The sequence below is a fragment of the Callospermophilus lateralis genome, chromosome 17, assembly GCF_048772815.1.
Source record: "Callospermophilus lateralis isolate mCalLat2 chromosome 17, mCalLat2.hap1, whole genome shotgun sequence".
Lineage (NCBI taxonomy): Eukaryota > Metazoa > Chordata > Mammalia > Rodentia > Sciuridae > Callospermophilus > Callospermophilus lateralis.
The window spans coordinates 70,306,955-70,330,562 of NC_135321.1; the positions used below are offsets into that span (position 1 = coordinate 70,306,955).

Genomic DNA, 23,608 nt, shown 5'->3' on the forward strand with positions numbered 1-23,608 from the left:
TTGGAATATGCTCAGCACCTCAAAATAAAGTTGAAATTAAATGGGTGGCTAAGAAGGGTTTTGAGTGTGATGTTTTATGGATTTTAATATAGTTATATTGTGACAACATATCTTGGTCTGTATGAACTCAAATCCCTGAAGTTTGTTGAGATTTCCTGTAGGGGACAATACAAGGTTAATTTTTGTTAATGTCTCACCTGTGCTGGAGAAGAAAAGGGAGTTTTCAAATTACACTTGTTCATTAATCAAGCTCACTGTGTGTGGTTCTAACATTTATGCTTCATGACTTTCCTTTGCTTCATCCATCATGAGGATGAGCAATGAAGTGACCATGTAATCTGTGAGGCAAACCAGAACATTCAAGAGTTAAAACTGACACCACAAAAATAAGATTATATAATTTCTTGAAATATTTATTGACGGACAATTGTTTTCATGTTGGGAGTAATAAAATCATTCTATCTACAAACTTTATTTTTTTTTTTTTAGTTGTAGTTGGACACAATACCTTTATTTAATTATTTTTATGTGATGCTGAGGATCGAACCCAGGACCTAGTATGTTGTAGGCGAGCACTCTACCACTGAGCCCCAGCTACAGCCTATAAACAATCTTTATACTGAGTATCTGAACTGTAAATACAACCAACAGAATAATTATGCCAAGCACATATCTATATTCTCTAGTCTACTTAGCTCACTAATGCCACTGTTATTGGTACTCTTCTGAAAACTATTTTCATATGATTTTACTATTCTTGCAGTGCTGGGGATCGAACCCAGGACCTCACGTGTGCTAGGCAAGCTGCTACCACTATGCCACATCCCCACCCTTCTTCTTTTTTTTTTTTTCTTAAGTTATTTGTTTAGATGTTGATGGATCTTTATTTTATTATTTTTATGTGGTGCTGAGAATCAAGCCCAGGGCCTCACACATGCTAGGCAAGCACTCTCTATCACTGAGCTACAAAACCCAGGCCCCCACCCTTCATTTTTAATTCTTAAATAAATTAAATTGCCTGCAACCTCCAAAGTTGCATTTTACAGTCAAATGACTTGAAACAGCTGACCTTTACATTGGGCTTTTCTCTGGACCATGTTTCAAATTGAGAATATTCTCTCTCTACAAGTACCTGGAAAACTCGAACAGATTATGTTAAATTGAGGACACCTTCAGATCCATTCTCTTCGCACTAAAAGCATGACTCAGCTCTGACATTTCCAAACACTGTCATTTGCCTCTATTCAAAGTACCTTTCTTTAGCCCTGATTTTTACAAAATGATACTTGTCAACTACATTCTCCATTTATGTAATTCTCCTGAACGTTCCACCCAATTTAGATGCTGCGGAAATCACAGGCTGGTTTACTCTTATTTTTCCATTTCATTCCTTGCGGGTACAGAATTTACATTTACCCAATTAAAATCAGAGAATGTGATGAGTTACAGAACTTTAAAAACAATCTTATGTTCCATTTTAGCTTTCAGTGAGCAGCTGTTGCTTCATGGGGACTGTCTCGGCACAGGATGGGGACCAAGACCTGGAGATGGCTGGTGGGATGCTCACCAGGTGTGTGTGCTTTATACCACACAACTGCACCACAGAATCATGGTGAAAGGGCAAATTTTATATTTATCTCCATTATATACCTTTGTTTTTTTTTGGGGGGTACTTAGATTGAACCCAGGGACATTCAACCAGTGGGCCACGTGCCCAGCCCTATTTTGTATTTTATTTAGAGACAGGGTCTCACCGACTTGCTTAGTGCCTTGCTTTTTGCTGAGGCTGGCTTTGAACTCGTGATCCTTCTGTCTCAGCCTCCCAAGCTGCTGAGATTACAGGAGTGTGACACAGCACTCAGGTCCATTTTATATATTTATATATATATATATATTTTTTTAAATTTTATTTACTTATTTTTTTAGGTACTGGGGATTGAACTCAGGGGCACTCAACCAACTGAGCCATATCCCAGCCTCATTTTTGTATTTTATTTAGAAACAGGGTCTCACTGAGTTGCTTAGTGCCTCACTTTTGTTGAGGCTGGTTTGAACTCATGATCATCCTGCCTCATCCTCCCGAGCTGCTGTCCATTATATTTTAATTGGTAAACTTTAACAACTATGATCTCTGTTGATTGATACCTTATTGAGACATAATTATGAATTATGTGTGTACCACAACAAACTCCAAGTACATCTGGGATAGTGGTACCCACCTATAATCCCAGCAACCTGGGAAACTGATGCAGGAGGATGGCAAGTATGAGGCCAGCCTCCGCAATTTAGTAAGACCCTGTCTTAAAATAAAAAAACAAACAAAAAAGACTGGGATAAAGGGGCTAGCACTGTGGCTCAGAGGTAGAGCAGATGCCTAGCATTCGTGAGACACTGGGTTAGATTCTTAGCACCACATAAAGTAAAATAAAGACATTGTGTCCACCTGTAACTAAAAAATAAAATATTTAAGAAAAAAAAGGACTGGGATATAGCTCAGTGGTTCAATTCCCAGTACCACTAAATAAATTAATTAAAGAAAATCTAAGTACATTTCTGCTTCACAGGTTTAAGTATGAACATTTTAAATATATATAATTTTTTAAAAAATATTTATTTTTAGTTATCGGCGGACACAACATCTTTGTATGTGGTGCTGAGGATCGAACCCGGGCCGCACGCATGCCAGGCGAGCACGCTACCGATTGAGCCACATCCCCAGCCCCCATTATATATTTTTTTATTTTTTATTTTATTTATTTTTTTATTGGTTGTTCAAAAATTATATATATTTTTTAAAAAATGCATTAATTCAAATTTGTATTCATCAAATTGGTCTCCACCTCCTGGGCTCAAAAACAAATTCTGTTTTTTTCCATGTTGAATTGTTAAGAATTTAGAGCAGCATTCCTCTGTCAGATATTTTGCCTTTGAAAGTATGAATTTGCAAGGGTTTTGTTTAGACTCTGAAAACTAGATGGAAAAACAAGCCACTGTTAGGTCGTCTGTTAGGAATTAATTTATCTGATTGTCTATTTAAAGCATCTGATAATACAATCTAAGCCTGGCATCCCTGCACTGTTCCCAGTGTTTCTGCTAACAGGGCCACCATATGAACAGCACTACTTCATTTTAGATACGTGCATGAGGAAGTGGAAGTTGAAAAGTGCATGCAATTATCTTAACACTTTTAAACGAAAGTCATCCTTTAGAGGATGATGAGTACTGTTTGCAGCTGTGTCTTAAATTATCTTCTGGAACACTGTTTTTTTTCAGCTCTGGGGACAGAATTAGGGCCTCAGACCTGCATCTGCTCTGTCACTGAGCTACACCCTAGACCAATTCTTTTGTTTTGTTTTGCTTTCTGAGATGGGGGTCTCAATGGTTGTTGCCCAGAGCTGTTCTCAAATTTGTGGGCTTACCGACTCTCAGCTTCAGCCTCCAAAGTTAGCTGGAATTACAGGCATCACGATTTTTAAAAATTAAACTTACACTCTCATTTCACTGAGTCTTGTTTCCCTAGAAGTTCATCATAGATTCTTTTTTTTTTTTAAATAGAAAAAGAGAGAGAGAGAATTTTAATATTTTTTTTTAGTTTTAATATTTTATTTTTAGATGTCGGTGGACACAACATCTTTGTTTGTATGTGGTACTGAGGATCGAACCCGGGCCGAAGGCATGCCAGGCGAGCACGCTACCGCTTGAGCCACATCCCCAGCCCCTCATCATAGATTCTTTACAACAAATTTCCTCACTGGGTTCCTCGGCCTAGGGATGGATTTGATGGCATTCTTACAAGGCTGCAGCCCTTGTCTCAGGTCTCAGGCACAGCTGTAGGCTGTCCTTGAATCAGGAGTCATAGTTCTAACTCTGCTGTGCCAGGCACTGGAGAAGGCCGAGGAACAGCCTGCTCAGTTTCTTGGATGAATCCCAGCTCCTCAGGGCAGTCCACGGTGTCAAACGTGGTCATCAGTCTCATTTCTGAGAATGTTTTTGGCCTTGGTGGAAGCTTCCTCACTTTATTGTCTGCTCAACTTAAAAAAGATGTTTCTTTGTAAAATGGGAATAGTGATGATAATAAAATCATACCAATGCTACCCACTGTATACAGAACACCTGGATTTGACTTGGCAAAGAATCAACACCACAAAATGTTATGGTATTATCCTCTTATCCAGTATTCCTATGCACATATCATAGGGAGGTTGTTCAGAATTTTGAGTCCAGTATTATGTAGATGTGGAGGATGTTTATATAGTTCACAGCATGTGTTATATGTAGTTTTGTTAACATAAACCTGTGTGCGTGCATGCACGCCACACACACGCACGCACGCACACACACACACACACACACATTTTTAAGAGGTGGGGAGTTGCTCTGTTGCTTAGGCTGGTCTCCACCTCCTGGGCTCAAGTGGTCCTCATGCCTCAAACTCCCAAGTATATGTGAACATGGCACCACACCCAGTGGTGATTTTACATAAAACACATTTGTTTGGGTGGGCAATTTACCCCTGAACTCTATTAATGTAACTACCTGCCTGAAGCCACATAAAGGATACTTATTTACCTTAGAAAGATGTGGTGTTCATGTATGACTGCATAGATTTTCCTGTAAGCTTATGATCCAGCATTTTTAAGTTTGATATTGGCAAAGGGCTCTGAATTACCACTCTTTAGTATTAAAAATAGCATGAAAAAGTCTAATTTTAAATTTTATGAGAAACTTCATTTTAATTGATTAAAACATGACCGGTCAAGTATACAGATGTAAAAATACAAACATTTGGGTTCATTAAATATAGATTTTTTGTAATTTCATGTTATATAAAAGTATTATAAGTTCAAAGCAGTATTATACTTGCTAATTACCAATATTTTTATGTAACTATTTTTCATCAGTATTTCTCGGCTGCTTCCCCCAAAAAATATTAAGATTCTAGAAAAATAAAAGATGACATAGTTCTCTAAATAAGAGCAATCTGGGGGTGAGAAATAGTAGTTGTCTAGGAATGTACAACCAAACCATGGTGTACATTTGTTATAAAGTTTTAAAAATTCACACATTCTTAAAATTTCAAAAAGCATACTTTTCACACACATATATATATATATATATATATATATATATATATACATGTATATAATATGTATAATATATGTGTGCATATATATATATATATATATATATATATATATATATATGTATTTTAGTGTAGTCCCAGGGATTGAACCCAGAGCCTCATGCCTGCAAGGCCAGTGCCCTACCACAGAGATAAGTCACCAGCCCTGACCATATTTTAAATACATGAATTAAATATCTTAAATGGGCTGTGGTATATAGCTCAGTGGCAGAGCACTCGCCTCTCATGTGCGAGGCCCTGGGCTTGATCCCCAGCTCCATGTTAAAAACGAACAAACAAAAAACCTAAAGACCCTAAAATATTTTTCTCCTTCACTTCTTTCTTCCCACCAAAAAACCCTAGTGCAACAGGCAGCTGGTGTGACTGGGTGTCAGGGGCGTGGTCTGTGCCCGGGGAAGAGCACTAACAGGATGGAAGCCAGCGGGGCTCAGCCTCAGTAATCTGCACCTCTGAGGAGGTATTTGTCCTCTGGTGTTTAAAGATCTTTGCCTAGTCAAAAAAAATAAGAAAAGAAAAAAAAAAAAAAAAGGAAAAGAAAAAGGTCAATCATGCTCTTTAGGAACAGTTGGAAAATAAAGAGAAGTTTGAAAAAGAAGACAAAAATAACTGTAATCTTACAATACTGGCAATTCTCCTGTTTTTTTCCCTAAGCATACCAAAATATAAACATATACATATTAAAAAAGTGGTTATATTGCTTATAGAATTTGATATCTTGCTTTTTTCATTGAATAAAATGGTCGAGTTGTTTTCCATTTCCTTTATATGTTTTAATTGCTGAAACCATCTTTTATTGAACAACTGACCACGTTATTTAATTTTAGCAAATGTGTTCCTAATTTTATGATTTTTTTTGGGGGGGGAGTGCTGGGGATTAAACCCAGGGCCTTGTGCATGAGAGTTCTATAACTTTTAAAGTTTTCTCCTATATACCTACAAGTATGTATGCGTGTATTTTTATTTTTATTTTTGCAGTGCTGGGTAAACCCTGGGCCTTGTTCCTGGGAAGCAAGTGCTCTGTTGCTGAGCTGCTCTCCACAGCCCAAAGTAGACTGACTCTGTTATTTTTTAAAAAGCTATGAAAAGCTACAAAATTTAAAATATGTATCACATTTTTGACAACTGAAGCCTCAACCTGGATCCAACTGGAAGGAATCTGCTCTCATCCTCCCTCAGAGGCTGGGAGGGGCCAGTCCCAGAAAGCACAAGGTGCTGCATGCTGGCACTGAAGGTCGGGTTCCCAAGGACCACTGGCAAGTCACACGTGGATGACAGAAGGTCTGCTTGTGAAGTTCACATGCGGAACTCCTACAAGCTGTAAGACAGAGTTTATGGGTTTGTGATCCAACCTATTCCTATCACGGTGCATAAAATGGATGTTGTTACCTAGAAGAAAATAAGAACAAAAGCTGAGGTTTGCATGTTAAGTATTATTTATTTTATTTCTTACTAGAATCAAGAAAGGGCTTCAACTTTTAATTAGTCCAAAGGGGAAAATTAATCACCTAGAGTACATTATATTCTCTGTACAATGCCATAATACTTTTTAATTATAGCAATAAAGCAGGACAAGAATTATGGTTAAATAAGAGTGGTTTTATGAGATCCAAGGAGAAAGATTCTTTAATTATAACCTATTAGGTTTTATTGAATATAATTAAATAAAATGTCCTGTCACACAGGCAGAATACTGAACATAGATACCAAGCTGGAAAATCACATCTGTTTCTTAAATATATGTAATAATGAAACAAATCACTTCTAAAAATCCATGCCCAAATAATGATTAATAGGCTATCTGTTTTATAAACAAAGCCCAAAACAGGTTTAAAAATAAGGCATTAAGGCCATCTGTTACAAGTTGGGTGCATTGGTACTCGCCTGACATCCCATCAACTTGGGAGGCTAAGGCAGGAGGATCTTAAGTTCAAAGCCAGCTCAGCAACTTAAGGAGGTCCTAAGCAACTTAACAAGACCCTGTCTCAGAATAAAGGGGCTACAGAATAAAAAATAAAGGAGCTAAGGATGTGGCTCAGTGGTAAAGTGCTCCTGGATTCAATCCCTGGTACCAAAAAAAAAAAAAAAAACCTTGTGTTACAATATACTCAGAGGTCCACAATCCTTATTATCTGCTCAAGTAAGCTGCGAGTTATAGTCTAGGTTCTGTTTACTTTGATTCTCGGATTCAAAACTCAGCACCGCATATAAATAAATAAAATAAAGGTCCATTGACAACTAAAAAGTATTTAAAAAAATAAAGTCATTAAAAGTCTGTGACTTATGATGGCTATGTTATTTATCTATTTATGGTACTAGGGATTGAACCCAGGGGCAATTAACCACTGAGCCACATCCCCAGCCCCGATTATTTTGAGACAGGGTCTCACTAAGTTGCTTAGGGCCTCACTAAGTTGCTTAGGGCCTTCCTAAGTTGCTAAGGCTGGCTTTGAACTTGTGATTCTCCTGCTCAGCCTCCCGGGCCGCTGGGATTATTAGGTGTGCACACCAGGTGCCACCGTGCCCGGCTTATGGTAGCTCTTACTGAATGAGCTGCCCTGAGCAGACTTGCTTTCCAACACTGCAAGTCCTGCAGTTCCGTTAGCTATAAATGACTAGATAGAGTTTTTCACTGACAGAAAGTATTAAGGATTTCCTCCTGTTCAGAAACATTCACCTCCAATGAGCTATTTCTTTTCTTTTGTGGTGGGTGATGAACACACGCTAAGTACATGCTCTCACTGAGCTACACTCCTGGCCTCTGCTGAGCTTTTTAAAGCGTGAAATAGCCATAAACAAATCAGCATCTCACAGCTGGCTTCCCCTGTCCCGAGCCCTGCAGTCCCTGGGGCGTGGAACGACAGGCACACTCATCAAACACACAGATGCCAAAGAACAGAAGCCTCTGAAAACAAAAGATGCCCCGTGAGAGTACGGCATCTTGAGTGAGGTCCAGGTGCCCACTTTTATATGCTGTCTGCTTTACACAGAAAACAGGTGGCCTTGGGACATGTAAGAGGCACAGGAAGTGCACACGGTTGGATCTGGGCTTTCATGCTCACCTGGACCTACAATCAGGGTCCCGCCTTGCTGGGCTGGGTCTCCTTGGAAGTCAAAAAGAGGGCCAGTCACTGCCCGCCACAGGCTCTGAAGGCTTCCTGAGAGCAGATTTGACTTGACGTGGGGGCTCTGTCCTGGAATGTTAAGAGTGTCTTTAGATGCGGTCATCACACACGCCATTAAATGTTAAGGAGACGATGCTGGCATTTCTACAAGACATTCGCTTTCTTATGTCACATCTCACTTTGTATCTCATTTGTCCTTTTTCCTTTTCTTCAAGGAACAGTTTCAGTACTGACATTCTGGCCCAGATGATCCTTTGTCTGCGTGGGGTCGGGTGCTCAGCAGCACCCTGGCTTTCGACACCCGGCACGTGCTCTTGGCACTGTTTGCCAAGCTGCAACAACCAACCGTGTCTCCAGAAAATGCCAAATGCCCCCTTAGCAGGGGGATAATGTCCTTGGTGAGAACGTCTGCTCTCAAAGAAGTGATGACAGACAGACCGACCCAGGTCACTTTCTGCCACAGAAGCCTGTCAGCTTCAGGCTGGACTGCGTTCGGAGCAGTGTCTGACCCCAGCAGGCAACAGGGAGGAGTTCTCAGCGGGCAACGCTGCCACCCGACTCCCACTCTGCTCTTCAGTCTCACGCACTAGTGGCTGCTCCGGCCCTGTTCTGGGCACACTGTGGCCCAGTGGTTAAATCTGGGCTGTAGCTGACCTACACTGTCCAGGGTCCTCACAGCTCCGTGCATGCGGCATGGGGCTCCGTTCTAACCAGTGAGTGAGAAGCTGGCCTGGGCCCCGAGCTCCTGAGAAGCCCAAAGGCTGCTTCCACATCCCCTCCCTGGGGTGAGGCTTGGGGGCAAGGACAAAGCAGGAGCTGGGAAGGGCTGGCCCCAGGGCTGCTCTCCTCAGAGTAGGCCTGGATGGGAATGCCCCGCCTGAGAGTTCAAACAGGGGACAGCCTGCAGCGTCAGGCCTAGAGAGGCCCAGAGAGGCAGCTGCCCTCCGCTCTTCCGCCCCCGTCGGGGGTCTGCTTCTGCTCCCACTGATGTCCCTCTCCCCACAGAGCCCCTGTACTACTCCCACAACTGATTTTCCTGGTGTCTCTTTTATGTCTCGCTTTTAGCTCTTCACTGACAACTGAGTAGGAAAAACAAACTCAGACTTGACCTCAGCTCTGCTCTGGCCTCTCACAGCTCAGACCACTTCTGCTGCCCACTGGCGGAGCTCTCCCACACACCAGGGGAGCCATCCTGCACCAATGACGGGGGTGTCCTCCAATGCAATGCAACCCTGACACTGTCCGAAGGAGACAGCATCAGGTCCCCCAGGCCGAGGGTGCAGTCCCTGAGACAGGTGCCAATTCAGATGCCAGTCAGTCCCCGGCCGTTTTCCCTGAGCTGTGACTGCCTGGCTACAAACCAAGGTTCCCCTGGGCCCTCTCAGGTTCCTTCAGCGAGCTTGCCCGGCTCACAGAACTCGGGATGCTTCCTGACTCTTGCCAGTTTATCATAAAAGATGCCACAGGGGACACAGATGAAGAGATGGCCAGGGCAGGTACAGGGGAGGGTGCACAAAGCCTCCTGGGCCTCTGCACACCCTACCCTCTAGAAACCTGCACATGTGTGGCCACGTGAAGCTCCCCTGAGTTTTTATGGAGACTTCACTGCATAGACACGCCTGAAGTACGGGCAACTCTGTAGAGGGCTGGATCTGGTGCTGACAGGTGTGTGGGGGAAGCCAGCATGGCCTGTCCAGATTCTTCCCGGCCTCTGTGCAGCCTTCCTTCCGGGCAGGACCCCTTCCCAAATGGGGTCTCATGATCTACTATCAGGTCAGGTAGAAAAGAGAACTTCTTTATGGCCAGCTCCAACACAGCACGGTCGGGAGGTTAGAGTATATTTTTGGTTCCTATGACCTGCCTTAAGGCAGCTAGGAGCCAGGAACTGTGGATGAAAACCAAAATATATGCAGAATAATATCACATTGATTATGCAGCTCTTGACCCACTGGCTTCCTGATAGTTCCAGATTCATATTATTTCCCTGCTTCTTCCAGCTCTTTGATTTCTTCCATGTTTATATTGTGACTGTGACATTCATCTTACCACGAAACAAGAATAGGCGTGCTGACTCAGAGACATGAGTAAAACATCAAATTTGTTTTACAGAATTCTATATCTAAAATAAATGTTCAGAAATCCAGATGATCTCATGTCAATAGAAATTCAATTAAAGGAGATGCCAAAGCCTAGAGCTGAACAATCGTTCCCATTAGGCATGATCTAATTTTGCTAGTTTGAATTTAGTTCTTATGTGTACAACTCTTGTTTTTTGACTTTAAAACAATTTGAAACAATTTAATGGTCTTATTTTCTTATTCTTTCTCTTTATAAAGTGGGTACTGTTAACTCTGTATAATGTATTTTAAGTGCCTTAATTTTCAAATAAGACTACTCTGAGGACAATTCTGATATTTATGCTTTATACTTTATACAGGCTCAAGCTTTTAAAAAGTATTTTGTGAAAATCTAACATTTTCTATTTGTCAAGATAGTACTTTAATACTATAAAGCAAAACATGTGCCAGGCACAGTGGTGCACCCCTGCAATCCCAGTAGCTCCCCAGGCTGAGGCAGGAGAGTGGCCAAATTCAAGGCCAGTGTGGGCAACTAATTTAGCAAGACCCAGCTCCCCTGAAAAAAGGCTGTAGATCAGTGGTAGGGCACCCTTAGATTTGATCCCTAGTACCCCCCAAATGCATATTATACAATATAATTTCATAAAATCTATAATATAGTGGTTTACATAATATTTACAGTGTAAGCTTTATACCTATACATATTATATAAAGTATATTTAAGTTAAAGCACATTAAAAGATTTGAACATACCTTCTCATAATTAGAAGCATACATTTGGTTTAGAATTCACCTATTTTCTTTGCAACTCCATACCTTTATTGTGGCAATGGATGAGGTGCTACTAAAGTGAAACTCACAGTTTATATCTAAAGTGCTAAATGATAAGCAGACCTTACACATGCTGAGACTCCGTCACAGCACATGAAAATAGTGTGCCAGGAGGAAAGGGCCACAGTCTGCCCTTTCCAGCAGATCTGCTGCCACCTCCTCCACTGCAGGGCTGGGGGTGGGGGCAGGACAGAGGGAGGGAGGTAGAGGCAGGGGGAAGGTCAGATCAAGCGCTCAAGCTTAAGCTAGCTCATCAGTTTTAATAAAGTCTGTGTTTCTTCCCTTCTTTCTTCTGTCCTCCTCTTCTTTTTGCAGCACTGGGGATTGAACCCAGGGGTTCTCTATCCCCAGACCTTTTAAATTTTTTATTTTGAGATAGGATCTCCTCAAGTTGCTGAGACTAGTCTCAAACTTTGACCCTCCTACCTCAGCTTCCTCAGCGACTGGGACCACAGGTGTGCACTGCCACGCCCAGCTTAGGTTGCTTTCTTTAAAATCACTAGTGAGCTGGGTATGGTGGTGCACACCTGTAATTCCAGCTACTGGGGAGGCGGAGGCAGAAGGATCAAAAATTCAAGACCAGCCTGGGCTTAAGAAGACCCTGTCTCAAGATAAAATACAGAAAAGGGCTAGGGACATAGCTCAGTGAAGAGTGCCCCTGGGCTAGTCCCCAGTACCACAAGTAGAACTAAAAATACAAAATAAGGGCTTGGGAGGCTTAAGGCAGGAGGATTGTGAGCCTCAGCAACTTAGTGAGGTCCTAAGCAACTCAGTGAAACCCTGTCTGTAATGAAATATAAATAAGGTGTGGGGCTGTGGCTCAGTGGTTTAGGGCCTCTAGGTTCAATCCCCAGTACTAAATAAATAAATAAATAATTAATTAAAATTAAGAAGAAAAAAAAGGAATAAAATTAAAATGCCAGCAAAGGGATCAGGGCAATTCTACTCATGAATGGCTCCCAGGTCCATCACGCCTCTCCATCTCCTCTGGAGGCCTCTCATTTCTCCCTAGTTAATTACCAGAACCTTCTCACTGACATCACTGGATCTGATTGGGCTGGTTCTAGTTCCTCCTCCACACTGGGATGTGTCTGTCTCACTTTGCTGTTTCGACATTTGATCGACTCCCCCAGTACTTTCAGAACAGATCCACAATCCTTGGAATGTCACTCCACATCACTGTGCATCAGCCCGACCCACCTCTTGGCTCACATCAATTCCCCAGCTGGCTCTGAGAGTCCGGCCAGAGATAGGGACTGCACTTCTCCAGTCCTGTCTCCGTGTACCTACACATGTATCTGTGTCCTGAGCATTCTGCTCGCCCTCCCTCTACCAGCCAGCTCCTTCAGGGAGCACTGAGACGTCCCTCCTGGGAGAAGCCGTCCAGATCCCTTTCCTCTCGTGATGCTGAGGCGGGCCCCCAGCACACACTTCTCTACCACAAGCCCTTATGCAGTATGGAAATCTCTGGAAGGCAGGGCTCATTCATCTCTGTTCTCCAGGGAGCATCCACCACAGTGGGTGTCAGAGACTAGAGCTCAAAATAGTATTTGTGGCGCATGAGTCTGAGTTGCCTTATTCTGCATTTCAGAAATTGAGTTATTCCTACCCAAAGCACACACACTGGGTTTGACTGTAATTACTAAGCTCCATTAATCACCAGGAATCGTGGTCAGGTGGGGAATGTGGAGCTATGACAATCTTCAACTAGCTGCACAGTGCCACCTGGCTCCTCAGCGCAGTAAGAGCAGCTGTGGAGCCAGGTGCTGTCGCACCCAAGAAAGCAATTCCTCCTCTCTGTGCTGGGTCTCAAAGGATCCGAAGGTTCTCTTCAGTTCAAGGACATGGAGTGTTCCAGGCGTGGTGCTGAGATATGAAAATATGTAAACTTCATGCTGTGTTTCTTTTAATTACAAAAGTAAAACACACTTGTAAAAAGTACAAAAGTCAATTTTCTCTGGGCTGGGGCTCAGGGGTAGAGTGCTTGCCTAGCACATGTGAGGCACTGGATTCAATTCTCAGCACCACATAAAAATAAATAAAGGTATTATGTCTATCTACAACTTAAAAAATATTTTTTAAAAAGTCAATTTTTTCACTTCCATTTTTGGGGCAAAAATGTTGTAATATTATAACTTTTTTTCATCACACATACATACACACGCATGCTTTCATACCCAAATCTTTATGTTTGTGAAAATTACTTTTGCTTTTACAAAAATGCAGTCATATTGAAAATACTGTTCTGCAACTGCCTTTTCTTTCAAAAGTACATTGCCAACATCCTTCCATGCCATTTGCCAGGGTTTGTAAGGAACCCCCAAAGGCCCATGTACTGAAGGCTTGGTTGCCAGCCTGTGGTGTTGGGAGGTGGTAGAAAGTAGAAGGTGGGGGGCTGGGGATGTGGCTCAAGTGGTAGCGTGCTCGCCTGCATGCGTGCGGCCCGGGTTCGATCCTCAGCACCACATACAAACAAAGATGTTGTGTCCGCCGATAACTAAAAAATAAATATTAAAATTCTCTCTTTCTCTCTCCCTTTCTCACTCTCTCTTTAAAAAAAGAAAAAAAGAAAGTAGAAGGTGGGTCTTCATGGAAGGAAGTTAGATCATTAGCAAAGGGAAGGGCGGTGCCCTTGAAGAGACATGGGGATCCTGGCCCTTTCCTCTCTTTTTGCTTCCTGGCTGCCATGAGATGAAGAGGTTTCCTCCAGTGCATGCTCCCTGTCATGATGTGCCACCTCAACACAGGTCCAAAAGCAATGTAGCCAACCAAGCACGGACTAAAACCTCTGAAACCACGAGCCAATGTAGCCATTCTGACTGATAAGTTGATTATCTCAGGAATTTTGTCATAGCAACAGAAAGCTAAAACATCATTACGTTCAGAGAACAAGTCTTTCAGTGTGGGATAGCTGGATCATTTACCAGAATCATAAGCAGTAGCCTGATTTAGGAATTTACCATTTGCTTCCCACATACACAGATGTGAAAACACATCACTGCCTTATTCTATTTGAAACATGCTGTCTTACCTGAGGAGGCAATTTCTTCACCTCTTTTCATCCCCAGTCTTTTATAAATTTCTCTCTCAGGATCAACATAGATTTCATGGGAATACCCAGTCAGTTTGCAGAAAGGCTGAAGAGAGAATAGTTGGAGTTTTTATAAGAACAAATGAGAAAAAAGTAATGATAATTTAACTTCAGCCAATTTAGCCTATACTCACTGTTCTATTTTTTTTTAAATATATAGTTTTTTAATTTATTTTATTTAGTTATCAGCAGGCACAACATCTTTGTTTGTATGTGGTGCTGAGGATCGAACCGGGGCCGCATGCATGCCAGGTGAGAGCGCTACCGCTTGAGCCACATCCCCAGCCCCTCACTGTTCTATTAACATAATTTTTACACCTGAAACTTTATTTTATTTGCTACTGGAGACTAAACCCAGGAGTGCTTAACCACTGAGTCATAGCCTCAGCCCTTTTAAATATTTTATTTAGAGACAGGGTTTTGCTGAGTTGCTCAGGGCCTCACTAAATTGCAGAGGCTGGCTTTGAACTTATGATCCTCCTGCCTCTTAAGCCACTAGGTACAGATGAATAGCACTTAAACCTGAAACAAATTTAATCTCTGAGATCCCCAATTTGGTAGATATTTACCTCAATATGATGGTAGGATGACTGTCCAATCACTATAAGGGTGACATTTGCTTCCTTTGGGAGAAAAAAACATGTGCATGTTAGCAGAATTGTTTCCTAGTCTTCTCCTAATCCTACTCTTTTGTTTCATTCTAATGCCACCTATAGGCTTCTGGAAGAATGGAACAGCAAGATTGTGTGCAACATAAAGAAATTTGTTCTAAAATGTCTGATGAACTTAGATGATTCTTTTGCTAAGTAAAAATTCCAAGACTTAAATGGAAGACTAAAGTTGTAAAAGTATTAGAAGAAAACAGGGAAAAGCTCAATGACATTAGATTGGGCAATGATTTCTTGGATATGACCCCAAAACACAAGCAACAAAAGCAAACATAGGCATGGTTGTATTACAAAGCTTCTGCACAGCAAAGGAAATAATTAGAGTGAAGAGAAAGCCCACGGTTTGGGAGAAACAATAAACTCTGCATCTGACAGGGAACCCAAATCCAAAAAATATAAGAAGCTCAAACAATTAAATAGCAAGAAAACAAAGTATCCAATTAAAAAAAGGACAAAGGTGAGTTGGGGATGTGGCTCAGTGGCAGAGTACTGACTAGCAAGGGTGAGGCCTGGGTTGGATCCCCAGCTCTTGGGAAACACACATACACACACAAACACACAGAGAAAGAATAAAATGGCATGCAGAGGAAAAATAAAAAAAAAATTTCAAAATGACGTATTCCTCAGGCATGGGTGACACATGCCTATAATCCTAGCTACTCAGATAGCTGAAGCCGGAGGTCTGTAATTTTGAGGACAGCCTGGGAAATTTAAGAATACTAGTCTCAAAATTTGCTGAGTTGCTCAGGGCCTCACTAAATTGCAGAGGCTGGCTTTGAACTTGTGATCCTCCTGCCTCCCAAGCCACTAGATACAATGGGGATGTAGATTAATCCCAAGTACTGCAAAAAACAAAGATAATTAACAAATTAAAAACCACAACACACAAGCAGGCTTATTTAATGAGGCAACTTTATTTTTTTTTCATTCCAATAGATAAGGTCTACTGAAAACAGACCTTAGTTTTACAAAGCCTATCTAATATCTTCACTTAAAAAGCTTACCTGGGACCAAACCTATGTAATACCTGAAGAAAAACAGAGTAGTGAAACTTGCAGTCTATTAACAAATACAAATTGGCATCTTTAAGATACATTACAGGGGCTGGGGATGTGGCTTGCCTGATATGCGCAGGGCGCTGGGTTTGATCCTCAGCACCACATAAAAATAAAATAAAGATGTTGTGTCCACCAAAAACTAAAAAATAAATATTAAAAAATTCTCTCTCTCTCTCTCTCTCTCTTAAAAATAAAAAAAAGACACATTACAATTTTCCTACAAGTAACAACTATTTGGCAGCGTAACACAAATAAAGGGACAACAATATCAATTTCCAGCTGGGCGCAGTGGCACACGCCTGTAATCCCAGTGGTTTAGGAGGCAGAGGCAGGAGGATAATGAGTTCAAAGCCAGCCTCAGCAATTTAGCGAGGCACTTAACAACTCAGCGAAACCCTGCCTCTAAATAAAATACAAAAAAAAAAAAAAAAAAAAAAAAAAAAATGGCTGAGGATGAGGCTCAATGGTTAAGCACCCCTGGGTTCAATCCTCAGTACCCAAAACAAAAAGCAACAAACAAACAACCAATTTCCAGCACTTGATTTGGAGGATCATCACTCAACATTTACTAGGCACATTACTAGCTAGCACTGTTTACAAGCAAGTGGCAATAAATTAGGACAAAACATCTCTAACTTCTTTCCTCCCTTTTTGAGGGGTTGGAGAAATGGGAGGAAATGGAAGATTTGGGGATGCAGGTCATGCACCCTCCACACTTCACTCCGGCGGTTATAAACGACAGGCGCCACTCACTCTGCCACCCACTGTCGGAAAACTTACTTGCAGGAGTCGCTCGGGGACTTTAGCCAGGTCCTCCACGTATTCTTTGCAGATGTAACACAGGAAATGCTGAAACCCAACACAGCAACAGGGCGAGTTAGCAAGGCGGCGCCGCGGCCAGGAGGGCCCGTAGGAAATGCAGCGCTCGAGGGGGGCAGGATGTCCTTGCTACGCCGCCGCCGGCTGGGAAGTGGCCTCGCTGCGGAGCGGCGGACACCGGAAGGCCAGGCCCGGCCGGGCCTTTCGCAGGCGCCAGGTCCTGCGGAAGCCACCCCCTCTTGGTCGCCGCGCTCACCCGCACGAAGACCACCACGGCGCGTCGCTCCCGGAACAGGGCGCCGAAGGGCAGCCTCTTCCCGGTGGCGTCCAGCACGGGCAACTCGGCCACGGAGGTCGCCAGGGGCTGCCCGCTCTCAGGGCCGGCCAGCGCCGAGCTCGGGGACGGGGCGGCGCCGCCGCTGACCTGCTGAGTAACAGGCGCGGCCATCAGGACCTGCGTCCGAGAGCCCGGGGTCCGTTCCAGCCTGATGCGGGGCCACAGCGCACCGCGGGGGAAGGGACCCGGCGAGCGCCGCACTCCGGGCTGAACCCGCGGGGAAAGACGCACCCGGAGGGGCAGGGCTGAGGGGCGTGGCGGGGCGAGACACGGGGCGGAGCCTGACAGGGGCCGAACGAGACTGAACGCGGCCCTCAGGACTGAAGTAGCTTAGGGGAGGGCGCTGGGGGTGGAGGGGGCGGGGCGAGAGGCGGGCCAGTGCCTGAGAGACGGGGGCAGTGTCCGAGAGGGGCGGGGCGAGACTCGGGGCGGAGCCTAATTGGGGCGGAGCGAGGCGGAGCGCGGCTCACTGGGATGAGGTCGCGTAGTGGAGGGCGCACTGAGTTGGGCCTTGCCTGAGCCGGGCGGGGGCGGAGGGGGGCGGAGGGCGAGGGCGTGGGGAGGGGGCGGAGGGCGGAGCCGTGCCCGAGCAGAGCGGAGGGCGGGGCCGTGCCCGAGCAGGGCGGGGCTGGGCGGGGCGGAGGGCGGAGCAGAGGGCGGGGCTGAGCGGGGCGGGGGCCGTGCCTGGGGTGGGGCGGGGGGCGGGGCCGAGCCTGACCCGCACGCGGGATTCGGGCGAGCTGATGCGGTCTCTTTCCTCCGAGTGCCGCAGTCAGCGCGTTTTCAGGCTGAGCTCTTCCTGGTAGGACGGCCCCGCGGGCATAGCTGTGTGAATCCGTTTTAGTTTTATTCAGGAAAACTCGTTACCGAGCAAGTGAAGAGGGATTTCCTATGCAGGACCATCGTATCTATTGCCAAGTAAATTGTCCTGATCCGTTTTTAACCCACCCCTCCTAAATGCAGGTGCTTTTTTTTTTTGGTGGGGGGTCGCATTAACATATAGTGACTCAGACACGACGTCTTACGTGAACGGCTCAATTAAAAATTCCCATTATGAAAAAATGTCACAGATTATGCCATTAATGTGTCCTCCATCACGGTATGTCTCCTATCCACAGTTAGGGCGATTTTGACTCTTTATTCATCTGTCATCCACAGCTCTTGAAATATGAAACATTTTGGTCACTTTAGAAAAATTCTGTTTTCAAACAGTGGGCACAATAAATCTATTTTAGAAACATTTCAGGAGTCCATGTGTTCTATTCAAAAGGTTTATAGCTAAGACTAGTTACCTACCATACACTCAGGTGAGATGATCCACTGAGGTGAAGGGTGGTGATGGATGGCAATGGAGTTTGATGGTTGAGCATCAGACTTCTGCTTTTTGTGGTACTGGGGATGGAAACCAGGCCTCCTGCATACCGGGCAAGTGCCCTAGCAGTGAGCTGCACACCCCACCCTCAGCATCTGTTTTGTATTAACCTCTGTGAAAAATGCACTCTCCTGTCCAAACTCAGAGAATGGCCTAAGAGCCACGAAGTATAGCAAAAAGGGAGGATTTACTTTAATAACAGTCTTGCAAGATCAGGTACCTGGTGGTCAGGGACACCCAGATTGGTACAACCAGCATTTTATCCTCTAGAGCACAAGGGTTGTCTCCCTCCTCCCCCAGTTCCTCAGTGACTAAGTACTATGGGTGTACAGTCTTCCCAAGGGTCACTTACAGTCTCTCATTTGAAGAAATATACCTTTAGTTGTCCCCACTTCCATTTGTTCTCTTGTGGTGGGCAAGTCCCCTGGGACTGAGTGCCTTTGGGCAGGTACACAGTTCATCTCTGTGGGTCAGGTTGGGGTCCTTCTTTCTCACCTCCTGTTTGTCAAGAGACTGGATTTTTACACTCCAGTGATAACTTTTCGTCCTGCTCTCCCCTCCAGCTGCCTTTCTTACATCCCAGGTCATTTTACATTTAAAGCTAAACACTGGATTCTGATGGGACTTTCTGTTTTTCGCAGGCCCGCACTTCCTGTGTCTGGCAGGTGGCCACAGCATCTGCAGCCTATATGAAGTCCAGGTGGCCCTGGATGAGGAAGTTGGTTGATCACTGAGGTGTCTCATTGTTGGACCTTTTGCCCAAGATTTCCAGGGCTGGACCAGAGAACATTTAAGATCTTTTGTCTTCATAACTTCCTTAGTCCTTGTTTTTATTATTAGTTTTCATGTATAAAGGCTAGAAATGAAAGCACAGTTAGTAGGAGATACATGCTACACATTGGTCTCAGTGTCTTTAAAAACTGAGCTGTCATCATGTCATCTTCTCAGTAGGGCCTTCTGGGACCATCAGTTTTAAAGGGCACTCTTCACTTCAAGCAACCCCTTTCTCCCCTTGCTTTATTTTTCTCCTAAGCACTTCCCCACTCTTCTTACTCCTGAAATCATATTTCAGAGTCTCCACTTATCTGTGATAACTGAAAACTTCAGAAGCACTGCTTCCTTCTCCCGTCCATTTTCTCCCTCCCTTGAACTAAACATGGTTCCTGAAATCCCTTCCACCTTGGATGTGATCAGAATTCCCTCTTGTCATTTCCCTATAGACTTCACATTCCGTTGGTCTACTTTAAATTTGTGGATCTGCAACCTAAACTGGCACATAATCAGTCTACAATGAATACTTGTGAATGACTTTTATTTCCAAGCCTTCCCGCCTTCCTGGCTTATCTCTGAACACTGTTCCCTGTCTGTTCTTTCCACACAGTTCTACCCTCAGTGTCTCCCTCATCCCCACCACATAAGCCCTGTTCCTTTGTCCTGCAGTCTTGTTCCTCTTTCAGGGTGTCTCCACCACAGGTCTATGGTCTGTTTGTTCACAAAATGGCCAAATGAAACCTAAATTTTTCTCTTACAACTCAAAAATCGTACGTTTTTCTACTTCTTCCATAACTGTCCTGTGGTCCTACTTGTCGGAAGCCATTCTCACACGTGACTGGGTGACTCCCGGTTAGGGTCTGAGGCGCTCTGGCTGTGTCGGAGCTTTCCCGGCCCTCTCCTGATGAGAGAACCTGTCCGTGTGGGGGTGTAACTGACCACTGACCCCGGAGGCCCAATCACTGACCCTGACCTTGGAGTGCGGCTCCCCCTTCAACCTTCATTGGATGGAATTATCCCCTGAATTTCTTGCTCCCCAATAAAAGGCTACTCCCTGGCGTGCTCTCTCTCTCTCTCTCCTGCTAGCCCTGAGTAATCCTTGCTGCCCTGCCGGGCGGTTAGAGGAGGGAACCAGAGAGGGGAGCCGTCTCGGACCTGGTCATAGAAAAAAGGTAACTGAGTCTGTGTGTTTATTTCGATCTCGCTAGCTAACTTTTATGCCAAGAACCTCATTAATGAAACCATTGCGCTGGCCGCGTGGTAGAATTGGCGCCCACGAGGGGGGCATTCTAGATTAGCTAGATTGAGTGGGAGCGCGCTATAAAGATAAAGAAAAAAGTAAAGATAAAGGAAATAGTGACAATTTGGGTCACAAAAGGAAGTGGTGACAATTTGGGTCACAAAAGTACCTTAAGATATTGAAGGAAAGAGACGTTAAATTAATTAAAATGGGAAATTCAACTTCTACGGATAAGGAAATGTATCTGACTATTTTAGACAGTATAATTAATCAGAAAGGAAAACAGATAAAGAAAGCTCAGTTATTACAATTCTTAGAGATTGTAGGTAAATATTGTCCTTGGTTTTGTGAACAAGAATCTCCAAATTTACTTACTTGGGAGAAATTAGGAAGAAAGTTACAAAAGGTCTGTCTTTCAAATGAATTACCTGGAGGCATAGATAATATTCAGAGAACCTGGACGGCCTTGGAAGTTTGTCTTTTTGAATATATGGGCCAGAATTCGTGGCCCCCTGAAGACCTGCTAAAAGGCATTCAACGGGCCATCAAGTCTATTCAAATGGAAAATCCGCCTGAGGCTACGTTAATTCCTTTTCCTTTAAGCCGCTTAAAAACGAAGGCGCTAGGGGCCAGGCCCAAAGTTAAAAATGTAAATTTAAACTTGCAAAATCAGGTTACTCGGCAGGGAGATTATGGAGAGCAACATCAGAAAGGAGATACCTCCGAGGTCCTAGAGAGCCCTCCAAGGGAGGTAGACAATCTTCCTGGAGAGGAAAATCCGGAAGAGATTCCTAGAGGGGCTCAGAGTTCTTCTCAGCCACGTGACTTAGAAGCCCAAATTCAAAATGGTGATAGCGCAGAATCCGACCTTGTCTCAGAGTCAGAGGGAGAAGAATCAGATGTTGAAATTCGGGATTTACAGAGAAATTTCGACAGGCTGCGTTTAACACCGCCTGCCCAGGCTACTCAAATTCGGCCCATACCCGCTAAAAGAACAAAGTTTAACAGGTACGCTGGATTAACGATGACCTTTCTTACCCCATTCCAGCGAGGTATTAAGAAGGCTCAGGAATTGGGGGAGGATACTAGTGGCTTTCAACTTTTTCCCGTTTTTGAGCAAGTTAATGAGCAAGATCAGAGAGTTAGAGTTCATGCTGTAATTCCTTTTAAAACCATTAAGGAACTAAAAAGTGCATGTGAGACGTACGGTCCAAATTCGCCTTTCGTACAGAGTCTGATAGATAATATTTGCTCCCAGCCCCTTCCTCCTAGCGACTGGATTTCTGTAGCCAGATCCTGTCTGAGCGGGGGAGATTTCTTGCTCTGGAGAACTTACTGGACTGATTTTTGTACTGAACAGGCAGAACTGAATAGGAAACGTAATATAGAAACACCAGTCGAAATGTTTTTAGGGACAGGTGAATTTGCTGACTTAGAAAGGCAGTTAAATTATGACTTTGTAATATACAATCAAATAACTGATTGTGCAAAGCGTGCCTGGAGACAAATAGTCTCTAAGGACCAATCCAATTTAGTTCTTACCAAAATCAGGCAAGGTGCCAATGAACATTATTCAGATTTTGTAGCCCGATTGTACCAGGCTGCAAACAGGTCGATCGGAGATCCAGGAGCCAGTGAATTCATAGTCAGACAACTAGCATTTGAAAACGCAAATAAGTACTGTCAAGATATTCTCCGACCGCACCGTAAGAAAGGCACAGTTTCTGAGTTCATTCGCTTGTGTTCTGATGTGGACTCTACACATTTACAGACTGTAGCTTTAGCCGCAGCCCTAAAAGAAACCTTAAAGCCACAGGATTTAGGGCGAAAACCCCGCGGAAAATGTTACGTTTGTGGGAAAAACAATCATTTTGCGCGGGAGTGTCGCATGCGCAAGTTCAGGACTCCATCTACTGGCGATAATAGATATTGCAGGACTCGATCCCACATGGCGGATCCAGATGGCGCGGATCAGCCCGCCTTCTCGCCATCATTTCCTCCTAGCGGGAGGACAAAAAACTTCCGGTCGGCCCCTCCCCGGGCCGAGCAACAATACGGGGAATTCGAGGAGAGGTCGCACAGTGTGACGTCACTGGCGCCGACCAGGACAGCCCGCGATTTTTTCCGGAGGGATTTTTACCAGAACGTAGATCGCAGACAGTTTTCTTAGGGCCTTCAAGGACAATTGAATTGAGTCCTGAATCAGGACCAGAACAAATCCCTACTGGGATTTTCGGGCCGCTTCCTGATAATACTATAGGTTTAATTTTGGGACGTAATAATTTAAAGGGAGCCATTGAGGTAGTACCTGGTGTGATAGATTCAGATTTTAAAGGACAATTAAAGGTTACTGTAAGATCCAATTATGCCCTAAGGCTCACTCCAAGAGATACATTTGCCCAATTAATTTTATTGCCCTGTGATGCAGGGAAACACCTGCCGGTAAGTTCAGCTTCTAAGCCGCCGGACAGAGTATACTGGTCACAGTTAGTACGACAAGAGCGTCCTTTATTAGAACTTAAAATTAATAATAAAAAATTCCTCGGAATAATTGACACAGGGGCTGATATCTCTATTCTTTCCAGTAGATTTTGGCCAAGAAACTGGCCTTTACACGTAGCGCCAGCTAACCTAGAGGGCATAGGGCAGATTTCACAGCCCGCTCAAAGTGCCAACTATCTCCATTGGAAAGATTCCGATGGAAACAGTGGAGTATTCAAGCCTTATGTGTTAGAGACTTTACCAGCTAATCTATGGGGAAGAGATATTTTAACCAAAATGGGATTATTATTAGTTACTCCTAACTCTATGAGATCAGTTGAGGAAGTTAGTCAGAGATATTTTCCTGGAGATGATAGGGAGACCCTTCAGGAAGAGTATCTGTTTACAAACCAGTCTCCACGACAAAGATTAGTAAATGCTCCAAGCCAAAATTTTTACTAGGGGCCCTGAGTACTTCCCCGATCCCTAAGACAGCTGAAAAAATCACTTGGCTCACAGAGGAGCCTATATGGATTTCTCAGTGGCCCATCTCAGGGGAAAAGCTTAAAATAATTCATAGGTTAGTTGAGGAACAAC

The 23,608-nt window shown here is 43.9% G+C and overlaps 1 protein-coding gene across 5 annotated transcripts; it reads right to left on the reverse strand.

The window, feature by feature from the left end:
• Positions 1-3,624: 3,624 nt before the first annotated feature.
• Positions 3,625-17,351, reverse strand: Prxl2c (peroxiredoxin like 2C). 5 transcript variants are annotated; one of them, XM_076837287.1, is made up of 6 exons: positions 17,067-17,351; positions 16,772-16,840; positions 14,835-14,888; positions 14,206-14,311; positions 8,203-8,334; positions 3,625-4,031 (listed from the first exon to the last, which is right to left on the reverse strand). In XM_076837287.1, the coding sequence occupies exons 1-6, from the start codon at positions 17,256-17,258 to the stop codon at positions 4,012-4,014; spliced, it is 573 nt and encodes a 190-aa protein (XP_076693402.1). In that variant the 5' UTR covers positions 17,259-17,351; the 3' UTR covers positions 3,625-4,011. The 5 variants fall into 5 exon arrangements, with proteins under 5 accessions (XP_076693402.1, XP_076693399.1, XP_076693401.1 ...); XM_076837284.2 differs by lacking the exon at positions 3,625-4,031 and adding an exon at positions 4,707-6,529; XM_076837285.2 differs by lacking the exon at positions 3,625-4,031 and adding an exon at positions 6,551-7,205.
• Between the last annotated feature and the right edge of the window lie 6,257 nt (positions 17,352-23,608).